General features: G+C 48.7%; 1 protein-coding gene and 1 pseudogene across 10 annotated transcripts in view; both read right to left on the bottom strand.

Annotated features, from left to right (window-relative positions):
- STX3 (syntaxin 3) overlaps positions 1–4,379 on the bottom strand; it is a 46,719-nt gene extending 42,340 nt beyond the window's left edge. For 9 of the 10 annotated variants that reach the window (XM_009460415.5, XM_024347167.3, XM_016920954.4 and 6 more), the window contains exon 1: positions 4,126–4,349. In XM_009460415.5, the coding sequence (XP_009458690.1) occupies positions 4,126–4,155 (30 nt within the window). In that variant the 5' untranslated portion in view covers positions 4,156–4,349. Of the gene's footprint in view, positions 1–4,125 lie in introns of all 10 variants that reach the window. The other variant, XM_016920953.4, reaches the window with a different exon arrangement.
- A 5,705-nt stretch (positions 4,380–10,084) lies between these two features.
- On the bottom strand, positions 10,085–10,983 carry LOC735960 (olfactory receptor 10V1-like; annotated as a pseudogene).
- Positions 10,984–12,250: the final 1,267 nt, after the last annotated feature.

Raw genomic sequence — 12,250 nt, 5'->3', positions numbered from 1 at the left:
GCAAGACACAGAGAGAGTAAAAAGTTAGTCTGGCCTTTAGAGCCCCAGGTGGTTGATTTCATTAGTGTGTCCCTATTAGTGCTGGTCTTTGAAGGGCCATTACATCCACGTCATTTCTAGTCCTCTACAGATCTGTCTCCAAGGGAGTCCAAAGCCTTCAACCTCTATTCCATACATCACTGGCTTCTCCATTACCACCATATCCCTTTGATTACCGTTGGCCCTCTTGTCATGTACTACATGTCTTTGTCTTCCCTGTGTGATCATTTACCCTTTGATACTAGGACTTTGTCAATCCTGCCTAAACTTGATGCCCAGCAGGATGCTAGGCACACAGAGGTCACAAAGCTCTGATCATGGTGGTCAGCAGGTACCATGCACATGCGACCCTGCTGATGCTCCCTTGAGTTGTTTATGTGCTTGATGGTTTATACACCAATGGGAGAGTGATTAAGACAATCTAGGATCCTTGCCTTTCTTGTTAAGCCTCAATTCACTCACTTGTAGAATGAGAATAATAGAAAAACCCACTCTGCTTTGCAGGGTTGAGAGGATTAGATACAAGGTCTCTTTACGTATCTGGTACATAAAGTAACATGTATCTCCAACCACCTTTACATATCTGAAAAGGTCAGATTGGGCTGGAAGAAGCAGCTGAGCTCAAGCATTACTTCTTCTTGGGAACCCACCCAAAGCCTCATGCCCATCTCCCATCTTCCAAAGACTGGCCAACAGGGGCTTCCTGTGGTTGCTTCTATCACAAGGATGATATCCTCATGTCTGTTTCTTCTGTTTCTTCCTACCTGACCATGAACTTTCTAAGGGCCAGGAACATGCGTTTATCACCACTACACTCCAGCATCTAGTACAAGGACTGGCACACAGTAGGTACTCAGTACTCAGCAAATGTTTGCTGAATGCAAACAGGACCATGCAAAAGCATGGAACTGTCTGGACTCAGCAGATTCAAAGTTCAGCTGCTGAGAAGTCAGAGAAAACCATGTCCTGGGATAGGCTGGGTAGAGGCACTGCACATTCTTGGCAAGCCTGTCCTGTGTCACTGAAAAAGCAGGCTGTCGAGGGAGCCCACCAGGAAGAGCAGTGCAAGAGAAGAGATGAGATGAGACCAGGTGAGTCAGATCTTGTGACCATGGCCTCAGGAAGGGATGCCCTTCTGTGTGGACGCTGTTGCCAGCAGGCCAAGACAGAGGAACTAACAATAACAGTGGTGGGTGATTGTCACGGATTATCTCATTTTATCCTCACAATGATCCTATGGGAAAAGGGTGATGAGCCACTTTACAGGGGCAACTCTTGAGGCCTCAGTCCCTGTAGACTTCAAAGCCTCAGGACAGGCTCACAATTAAGCATTTTATAAAATCACACATTCTTAAGGTTGGTGAAGGCCTTATATCTCCTAGTTCACCTCCCCTCCAAGAGATGCTCAAATTCCTACAACATTCAACATCCCAACAAGCTTCTTGCTTCCTTCCCATGCTGGAGGGTGCACCATCTACTCCATCCTTCGGCAGCTCTGTCTACTAAAAACGGTTTCTTACAGATTCCTCATTTCTACCCATCAACCCCACATGTTCTCCTTGTATCTACCCAGAACAAAGTCAATCACAGGCACGGAAAGCCCTCCAGCTATCGGGAGGCAGTTACCACCTCCCCTCCCCAGGATTTAGAAAGAACACCACAGAAAGAGATTGCACAGGCTGCTCAATGTGCAATTTGTTTCATGCAGGTTAACAAACGCTTCTCATTGATAACGGAAATCAGAGGGAGAAGACGCATATCTTGTTTCAGTGAGGGTGATCCCTGGGAGTCTGGCTGGGGAGAGGGGATAAGAGGAGGTGAACTGACACCAAAATCCACATAAACCTTAACAGTCTTCAAAAAAAAACCTATAATAACGCCAGAGGGGGCTTCCGAGACCAACTCAATTCTTTGTTGTATAAAGGAGGAATTGAGAAGCAGAGAAGTTAAGTGACGCAAAGAAGCACAGTGATCAGAGTCTGGGAACCTGCCACCTGTGTCCCTTTGTCCCACGCTGCCATGCATCTGCTCCAAGACGCTACAGAAGCCACCCTGTGATTTCGGAACAATCCTCCCATAATACCACCACCATCTCCAGTCTCACTTTCACCACATCCCCAAGAGGGAAGGGGAGGAAACCTATCATTAATTCCATTGTACAGAGGGTAACCATGAGGCACCGAGGAGAGGCAAAGAGACTTGCTCAGGGTCCCCAGGCAAATTAAATTTATTCTTGGAACTCAAAGCTCAGTTAAGACTCTTTGCTCATTGTTGACAATGAGCTACTGAAAGGGGCCATGGAGTATCTTCCTCTGGAAGTGGATTTCCTAATAAATGGAAGAGCCTGCTGTTCAGTTTTGTACTTTTTTATTGTTGCTGGGTGTGCTGACACAGAGAGATCTTCAAAATCGTGCTCTTCTTTTCCTTCTGCCTCCCCAACCAGCGTGCTTCAAGGGAAGGAGCACTGTGGAGAGTGTCAAGAGCCTAGGTTCCTCTCCTGGTGGTGCCCTGGCCAGCTCTGTGTCCTGGAGCATCCCTCCTACCCCGTGAGCAGCAGTTTCCCCATCTATAAAAACAGGGGCAATAAATTCTGCCCCATCAGTAACCTGGACGCTGTGAGGCTGAGATGACTAAGCACAAGCCTGAGGCAGAGAGGCCACTCCCACAATAGGCAACTGTCCCTTTACTTCTCTCACTTCCCCAGCTACCTGCCTCCTCCGCAGCCCTGCTACACAGAACAGGTGAAACAGGCATGAAGGTCTCATCCAAGCAAGGGAGAAAAAGGATAAACTCTTGTAACATCATCCCAGCAGTCCCTGACATCTGCATTTTCCCAAGAGCACTCACAGTTATTAGCATATTTCACCATTTATTAAGTCCCCCGTGCCATGCACCCTAAAAGTGTTCTTAAGCATATTCTGTTGCATTTCGACCTTACAACTACCCATTTTACAAATGACAAAACTTAGGCTGGGAGTTTAAGGGATCACCAGTAAGCAGTGGAGCCAGGAGACAACCCCAGTTCTAATCCAGTCCAGTGCTTCCCAAATTGTAATGTGCCCATGAATCACCTGGGGAAATGGATGAATAATTAGATTCTGATTCTGCGGGGCTAGACTCAGGCGTAAGCTGCTACACTTGTAACAAGCTCCAAAGTAGATGGACTAAACTCTTGAGTGTCAAGGGCTAGATTTTAATTCTATTAAGGTAGAACCTGTGCCACTGAATCTCCAAGGCTTAGCACTGGACCTCCCCATAGAATACACTCAATAATTATGCACTGAATGAGTCAATCAATATCTGGCTTAAAACCCTATGCGTTAACCCTTTTCTGTATCAAGTTCCATTGTATCAGCTGATCCTCCCAACAAATTCCTAGGGTATGATCATTCCCATTTGATAGATAAGGAAACAGAGACTCACAGTAAGTAACCTAAGGCTTTACAGCTTTTGCGCAGCCAAGGCTGGAGGTAGTCTACCTTCAGATCCTTTGACCTAACCACAGCTGTTCCAAAAGATACGGCGGGGGAGGGGGGGGGACAATGACACCCGCGGATAACAATTACAGACCACCGGTTGGAGAGGAGCTGACCCATCCCAGCATGTGACCGGCTCACAGCTCCAGAGGTCACCAGGGAGCTCTGAGCTGCTCCCTGGGGGAAGGGGCAGCCAGGCCTGTAGCACCTCAGGAGAGAAACAGGAACGGGAGAAGGAGGCTGGTCCTGGGCATAGTGCCAGGCAGCAGTGGGCAGGTGGTGAAGGGACCCCTGACCTCCCGGGCCCAAGCACCCACTTCGGGAACCAACTCTGGACAGACACTGTCCAGCTTGCGAGGTGGGAGAGTTAGAGGCGTTCAGGAAAATCATTGCCTAGCGATGAATCACCGGGCACATGACCCCGCAGGGGAGGGGAGGGGAGGGTGCGGAACCGGCGCGGGAAGCGGTAGGGGCTTGCGGAGGGCAAGCCTCCGGCTCGGGCCCCCCTCCAGCCTCGACTTGGGGAGCAAAGGGAAGCCCCTCTCCCATGCAGCGCCCCTCTCCCATGCAGCACCCCTCCTGGCAGCACCCCGCCTGCGGCGAAACTCACGGCCTTCAGCTGCTCCAGACGGTCCTTCATCCTGAAGCCCAGGCGCCCGGAGGCAGGTAGCGCGTCCCAGGTGAGCGCGTCCCAGGTGAGCTGCCGGAAGCGGCGGCCGGGCCCGCCGGGGCGAAAGAGCTGGAGGCGCAGGCGGCGGCGGGCGGCGGCCGCTAGCTAGGAGGAGCGTCCGAGGCCACGGGAGCCTCCGCCGCGCCGCCCCCTCCGCCCCCTCCGCCCCCACCGGCGCCTCGCGCTCCAAATCCGGCTCCCGGGCCGGCGCCGGCGCAGCGCTGATCCGCCCTGGACCCGCCCCTACCTGGCCGCGCCCCGCGCTCCTTCTTAAAGGGCCCGCGTCCCGCCACCGCCCGGCCGCCCGGGGCGTCTCCAAAGCCCCCTTCCCTAACCCGAGAGCCCTCCAGACACGCGTGGAGTCCGGGGAGAGGCCCCTGCACCGGCGGATCCTGCCGCAGGGCCGAGGAAGAGCAAGAGCGACTGTCTGGCTGCGGTCATTCGCTGTCTGTGCCGGGCTCCTCGCTAGGATCCAGTTCTTAGCCGACTCCTTGCTAGGCGGGGACAAGCTCCCGAAAACAAATAAGACAATGTGATGTGGGCTACATTGGGTGGCAGTCGAGTGTTCTAAAAATATCCCGCCAGGAGGAAGGCATTCCGAGTAGCGGGATCCCGCGCAGCCTCAGGGCTGCTGGCAGTGAAAGTGGGGGGATGGGGGAGGTGTCCAGAGGAAAGACCTGGAGATCTGGAGATACAGGACGGTCAGGGTGGTCAGAGAATTTGGATCTTTTGCTTGTTGGAAATCGGGACCGCTCCGAGAAACGTAAGCAGCTCGATGTTGTTAGTGCCAGTGGAGACACTTGGCACTCACAATTTGCATACGTTTGGGAAAGCATCGTTTCTCAAGAGGACCCCGTTCCCGTGTCTGTAAATCAGAGATGGTACCCACTTCGTAGTTCGCTGTGAAGCCTGTGAGCGAGGAGGGGCTTTAAAATACAGAACTTTGCACTGGAGCGCTCCCCGTCCTCGCAGCCTGCTTGGTGTGCAGGTGGTTCCCAGGCGGCTTCTGCTTCCGAAAAGCAGATCGTCCCTTTATCTCGAGTCTTCTCCCCGCCTTTCCCTCTTCTCCCTACCCAATTTGTCTTCTTGGTAACAAATGACACATTCATCAGAGTGGAGATCCATAAACGGGACTGGCGAGCCGAAGATTTAATTCTGAAGAATAGGATCTGCTCTGTGCTTTCAGGTTAAAAAGCTGTAAATATCTTTGTAATTCTACCAGTACTTTGCCCTCTTCTGCCATCTGAACGCGTGCTCCCTGCTGACCTCATCGGCTCCCATAAAGATACGGTGCGTATGGCAGAGGTCGGGCTTTGAGCCGGCCCCGCGGGTCTCGGCCCTAGTTCTCTCTCGCGTCCGGCACACTTCCTTCTGCCCGCTGTGCTCGCTGGGCAGGTTGTCCCCGCCTTAGTACCGGGAGGGCTTCCGCGCCCCCTGGTGGTCATACTAGGAAAGGCGAGTAGATCAGAAATACTGTCCCACCTCCTTCCCCTAACACTTTTTTGGGGAGTTTGGGGGTTGTTTGTTTGTTTGTTTGTTTTTTAGACAGAGTCTCATTCTGTTGCCCAAGTTGAGTGCAGTGGCGCGATCACCGCTCTCTGCAGCCTCGATCCCCTGGGCCCAACCCATCCTCCCATCTCAGCCTCCCAAGTAGCTGGGATTACAGGCATGCGCCACTACGCCCGGCTAATTTTTGTGGGGTTTTTTGTAGAGATAGGGTTTCGCCATGTTGCCCAGGCTGGTCTGGAACTCCTGTATTCAAGCCATCCGCCCGCCTCGGCCTCTCGAAGGGCTGGGATTACAGGCGTGCGCCACTGCGCCCTGCCCCTTAACAGATTTTTGTTAGTGGGGATACGTAGTTCCCCGCGCTTCAGGGAAATAGTCTTCCGCGAGAGGCCGAGATATGAACAACCCTTCACGTTAGGAATCTGAAAAGGACCATTGGGGTCTAGAGTAAAAAATTCTCTTTCTACAGCAGGAATCAAGGGTGGCCTGTCAGCCTCTGCTCAGAGGGTTCCTGTTACAGGATAATTGTTTTGAAAAGAGTAAAATCATGACTCCTCTACAAATATAAAATGCACACACATCAAAGACTTTAATTCATTAATGAATGAGGAGACCAGTAAAGCTAGCCCTGTCCAGAGGAAAACACAAAGTGTACACACATATATAGGCAATCAGGAATGCTGAAACGAACATGTTAATAAATGCACAACTGGCCGGGTGCAGTGGCTCATGCCTGTAATCCCAGCACTGTGGGAGGCTGAGGCGGGCAGATCACTTGAAGTTAGGAGTTCGAGACCAGCCTGGCCAACATCTTGAAACCTCATCTCTACTAAAAATACAAAAAATTAGCCGGGCGTGATAGTGCACGCCTATAAATCCCAGCTACTCGGGAGGCTGCGGCAGAAGAATCTCTGGAACCTGGGAAGCAGAGGTTGCAGTGAACTGAGATCACACCACTGCACTCCAGCCTGGACCACAGAGCAAAACTCTGTCTTAAAAATTATATTTTTAATAAAAATAAATAATAAATGCAGAACTGGCCTCGGGGTGCTGGGAGAGCAATTGCACTTCTACCAGGCATCTCTATGGACAAGAATCATTGGCATTCCTATGAATTTTCTACAACTTACCAAGTTGGAAAATAGCTGCAAGATTTTATAAGGCAAAAATCACTAAAAAATCAGGTAATCCAGAAAGGTGCTTTAGATAAGGCCTAGCATGCCACAGGACACCCAATAATTTTTGGAGTTTTTGCCATTTTAACTTTTTTAGTTTTTCCAGACTTTTTTAGTTTTTCCCAAGGTGGCACCTTCCATAGTTGTACAGTTTCAACTGTGTTAAAAGTTCTTTGTCGGGGACTGTTGTGGGGTGGGGGGAGTGGGGAGGGATAGCATTAGGAGATATACCTAATGCTAAGTGATGAGTTAATGGGTGCAGCACACCAACATGGCACATGTATACATATGTAACAAACCTGCACGTTATGTACATGTACCCTAAAACTTAAAGTATAATAATAATAAAAGTTCTTTGTCAGCTTGGGCAACAGAGTGACACCCCATTTCTACAAAACATACATAAATTGAGCCGGGTGCAGTGACTCACACCTATAGTCCTAGCACTTTGGGAGGCTGAGGCAGGTGGATCATGAGGTCAGGAGATTGAGACCATCCTGGCCAACATGGTGAAATCCCATCTCTACTAAAAATACAAAAATTAGCTGGGCGTGGTGGTGTGTGCTTGTAATCCCAGCTACTTGGGAGGCTGAGGCAGGAGAATTGCTTGAACCCAGGGGGCAGAGGCTGCAGTGAGAATTGCTTGAACCCGGGAGGCAGAGGTTGCAATGAGGCGAGATCGCGCCACTGCACTCCAGCCTGGTGACAGAGCGAGACTCCGTCTCAAAAAAAAAAAAATTAGCCAGGTATAGTGGTGCGCACATGTAGTCCCCAGCTACTCAGTAGGCTGCGGTGCAGGATTGCTTGAGCCCAGAATTTTGAGGCTTCAGTGAGCTATGATCACGGCACTGCACTCCAGGCTGGGTGACAGAGGGAGACATGTCTCAAAAAAAAAAAAATTAAAAGTATATATATTCCCTTAAAAAGAGTAACAGGATATTCATAATGAAGCACAGGTAAAGGGCAGTTAGATAACTGTGGCTTTAAACTCCTTGTAATTAAAGAAATAAGCCATCTAATGTATTTCCTCGTTTGAATGTTTGAATAGCCATACTGAATTTTACTGCAATTTTATAACTTTGTTTTGTTCTGATATCTCACAATCACTCAGGGAGGGAGTTAGGGTAGATATTATTATCCCCATTTTATTATAAATTAAATTAAGTACAGAGAAATAAGATGATTTTCCCAAGCTCACATAGCATGCTGATAGACATGCTGCAAAAGGCAGTGGTTGCCTGCCCAGGCTGTGGAGCCAAACTACCCAGGTCAAATCTCAGTTCTACCACTAATGGTTGTGTGACCTTTGGCAATTGATTTAATGCCCCTGTGCCTCAATGTCCTTATCCGTAAGCAAAGATAATAATAATACCCATCTCGGCCGGGCGTGGTGGCTCACACCTGTAATCCCAGCACTTTGGGAGGCTGAGGCAGGTGGATCACTTGAGGCCAGAAGCTCAAGACCAGCCTGGCCAACATGGTGAAACCCTGTCTCTACGAAAAATACAAAAATTAGCCAAGCGTGGTGGCTCATGCCTGTAATCCCAGCAACTCAGGCGGCTGAGGCATGAGAATTGCTTGAATCTGGAAGGAGGAGGTTGCAGTGAGCCAAGATTGCACCACTGCACTATAGCCTGGGTGACAGAGCAATACTCTGTCTCAAAAAACTGATAATGATAAATAATAATAATAGTACCCATTTCATGGGTTTTTGTGAAGATAAGTGAGTTAATATATATGAGAATTGTTAATTCCGTAATTCAATAACTTGAAAAAAAGTCTGCTAACCCTTTATAACTGCACTGCTTTTTCAGAGAGCATGGGAAACTGAGAAATGCCTGGAATATTTCATTCACAGATAAAATAATAACCATCTTGGTATTCAGAGTCAGCATTTTCCAACATAAGTTCAGCATTCTCCAACATAATGCTGCATTTATCAACATAAGTTCAACAACACAACCCATTTCAAGATGTCCTCCAAAGAAAAAAGAGTTTGGAAAACATGGCAAAATAAATCCCTCAGCTTAGGGAATCATGACCACACATTTGCAGGAGAAAGAGGAGGGGAATGAATAGTCGTGGGGAGAATATTTCAGAGGCAGACTGATACAGAGCCAGTGATTCATATGGAGACCAATAAGCTCTGGTATAAAGGTAAGAAAAGAGATGGGGTGTGGTGGCTTACACCTGTAATCCCAGCACTTTGGGAGGTCAAGGTGGGCAGATCAACTGAGGTCAGGAGTTCGAGACCAGCCTGGCCAACATAGTGAAACCCCGTCTTTACTAAAAATACAAAAATTAGCCAGGTGTGGTGGTGTGGCACCTGTAGTCGCAGCTACTTGGGAGGCTGAGGTGGGAGAATGCTTGAACCCGGGGGGTGGAGGCTGCAGTGAGCCAAGATTGCACCACTGCACTCCAGCCTGGGCAACACAGCAAGACTCTTATCTAAAAAAAAAAAAAAAAAAAAAAAAAAAAAAAAAAGAATAGAGAAGCTACCGAAACCCCCAAGACTCCGATATTTTCCCCATCACCTTTCCCTGGAATAGAAATTAGGATGAAAGATTATTAATTCAAAAAAAAAGCACAAACTCAGTAGTCCCAGTTTCATTTGAATCCTATTCCTGGCTTAGCCCCACGTGTGCACTGTTTGGGCCTGCTGAGAACCTGAGAACAACATCTGGAGATAAATCCAAGGTAGGGCAGATTTTACATGATGGTGAAGATGGCAATAACCACATTTACTGCCATTTACTTTTTTTTTTTTTTAGGTGGAGTCTCACTCTTGTTGTCCAGGCTGGAGTGCAGTGGTGCAATCTTGGCTCACTGCAACCTCTGACTCCTGGTGATTCGCCTGCCTCATCCTCCCAAGTAGCTGGGATTACAGGCGCCCGCCACCATGCCAGGCTAATTTTTGTATTTTTACTAGAGACAGGGTTTCACCAGGTTGGCCAGGCTGGTTTCGAACTCCTGACCTCAGGTGATCCACCCACCTCAGCCTCCTAAAGTGCTGGGATTACAGGCGTGAGCCACCGCGCCCCGCCCATATCTCCCTTTAAAAGTCACAAAGTATTTTCACTTAATATATCTATTGATCCTCAGAAGTACCCCCAGAATTTAGATCCTGCAGGTATTTTAATCTCTATTTTGGAGGTGAAGAACCTGAGGCTGGGAAATGGAAAATGACTTTTCAAAAATAATATAACTAAGAACTAACAGTATAAAACACAATCAACTGTTGTCCCCCTTCTCCTTATCTTTCTGGCAGTAAGCCATGTGTCTCTGCCCAGCAGTATTGAAGAGTGGCATGTGTTTAGAGCAGCGGGACCCTCGTCATTGCTCTCTTCAAAGCATCCTTAAGTTCTGTGTTCCTCATGCTGTAGATCAAAGGGTTCAGCACAGGGGTAATGAAGGTGTAAACCACAGACACTGCCTGGCCCCTCTCAGGATAGTAGCTAGAGCTGGGACACAAGAAGGCGAGGCGTGTACATCAATCCTGGAGGAGAACCACAGTCAGGTGGGAGGAAAGGTGGAGAAGGCCTTGTGCCTCCCCTCTGCAGAGCAAATCTTCAAGATGGCGGCCATGATGGAGACATAGGAGAGAGTGATGAGCAGGAAGGGGACAGTGAGAAAGGTGATGCTGACCACAGACATAGTGGCCTCATGGACCCAGGTATCTGCACAGGCCAGTCGCATGACAGGGAGGACATCACAGTAGAACGTGCTGATTTCTTTGCTGCTGCATAAAGGGAGTTGGAAGATAAGCACGGTCAGCTGCATGGCTAAGAAGAACCCCAACAGCAGAGACCCCAGGGTCAGCTGGACACACAACCTCCAGCTCATGATGAGGCCGTAACAGGGAGGACAACAGATGGCCACAAACCAGTCAAAGGCCATGACGGCCAGCAGGATGCTGTCAGCCCTTCCCAGGAAGATGAAGAAGAACATCTGGCCTCCACAGCCGGGCAGGGAAATGAGGTTTCTCCCCATGGGTAGGACATTGGCCAGAGTCAGAGGGGCAATGGTGAAAAAGTAGATCTCCAGAGCTGCAAAGTTTGTCAGGAAGAAGTACATGGAGGCTGGGCACGGTAGCTCATGCCTGTAATCCCAGCATTTTGGGAGGCAGAGGCGGGTGAATCACCTGAGATCAGGAGTTCAAGACCAGCCTGGTCAACATGGTGAAACCCCATCTCTACTAAAAATACAAAAATTAGATGGGTTTGGTGGCATGCCCCTGTAATCCCAGCTTCTAGGGAGGCTGAGGCGGGAGAATTGCTTGAACCCAGGAGGTGGAGTTGCAGTGAGCCCAGATCGAGCCATTGCACTCCAGTCTGGGTGACAAAGTGAGACCCTGCCTTTAAAAAACAAACAAACAAACAAAACTGCATTGTTTTAAAGGCTGAATAATATTCCATTGTATGTATATGCTACCTTTTGTTTACCCATTCTTCTGCTCATGGACACTGAACTATTTACACTTTTTGGCTATTTTGAATAATGCTGCTAGGAACATTGGTGCACAAATACCTCTTTGAGTCAGCACTGAAATTTAAAACACACTATACCATTCCCAGACCACAAAGCCCTCTACTTCTATTTCTTGCCTGGTTGTCAAGAGTACAGCCTCTAGTCTAGGTTCTAATTCCTGAGCTGACTGACCAAGAGTATGACCTTGGATAACTTGTTGAAGCTTTCTGCTGCAACTTCTTTATCTATAAATATAACGGTAGGACGCAGCTCAAAAAACTTGTTGTGAGAATAAGTGTATCTGGCTCCCGGTCAGCTCTTCATAAATGTTAGCAATAATCATTAATACTATGAAGTGAGCTTGCTGGGAAATGTCTCAGGATGTGCTAGGGAGGCTGAATGTTGCCTCCTTGGTTCCCTTTTCCCACCTCTTGGGAAACGGGATATAGGGAGAAACTTCACAGCTAGACCACCTGGGTCCCATATTTTGGGGTTTTTACCAAAGTGTTTTTGTCTGTGGATAGTTGCTACTTGACCTTTCTGTGGGGGGAGTGAGGCCTGGGACCCCCTAGTTCACCATTTATTGATGCCACTCATAATGTCTGTTTTGAAGACTTACTTGTTGTTAGTATCATTAGCATATAATGTCACTTCATTAGCTCCAGGTGGTTAAACTACTGTGAATGTTTCAATTCATTTGTAACTCCACACCAGGAAGTCCCTCACAGGGTTAGGAAATCCCAAAGCCCGTAGGGTTCACTGGTCCATTCCCCAGGGTTTAGACCACATAACAGCCCAATCAGCCCAGTCTTCCCTTTACCCTTCCTTGTCTCCTGCCCAGAGAGGCTGATGATCACATCCTTACCAGAAACTGAGTAGAGCCCGAAGTAGAATCTTCTCCTTTACTATCTTGGGAA

This window comes from Pan troglodytes, chromosome 9, assembly GCF_028858775.2.
Source record: "Pan troglodytes isolate AG18354 chromosome 9, NHGRI_mPanTro3-v2.0_pri, whole genome shotgun sequence".
Classification (NCBI taxonomy): Eukaryota; Metazoa; Chordata; class Mammalia; order Primates; family Hominidae; genus Pan; species Pan troglodytes.
The sequence above is the reverse complement of the archived record's forward strand: the minus strand, read 5'-3'. Positions and strand labels throughout refer to the sequence as shown.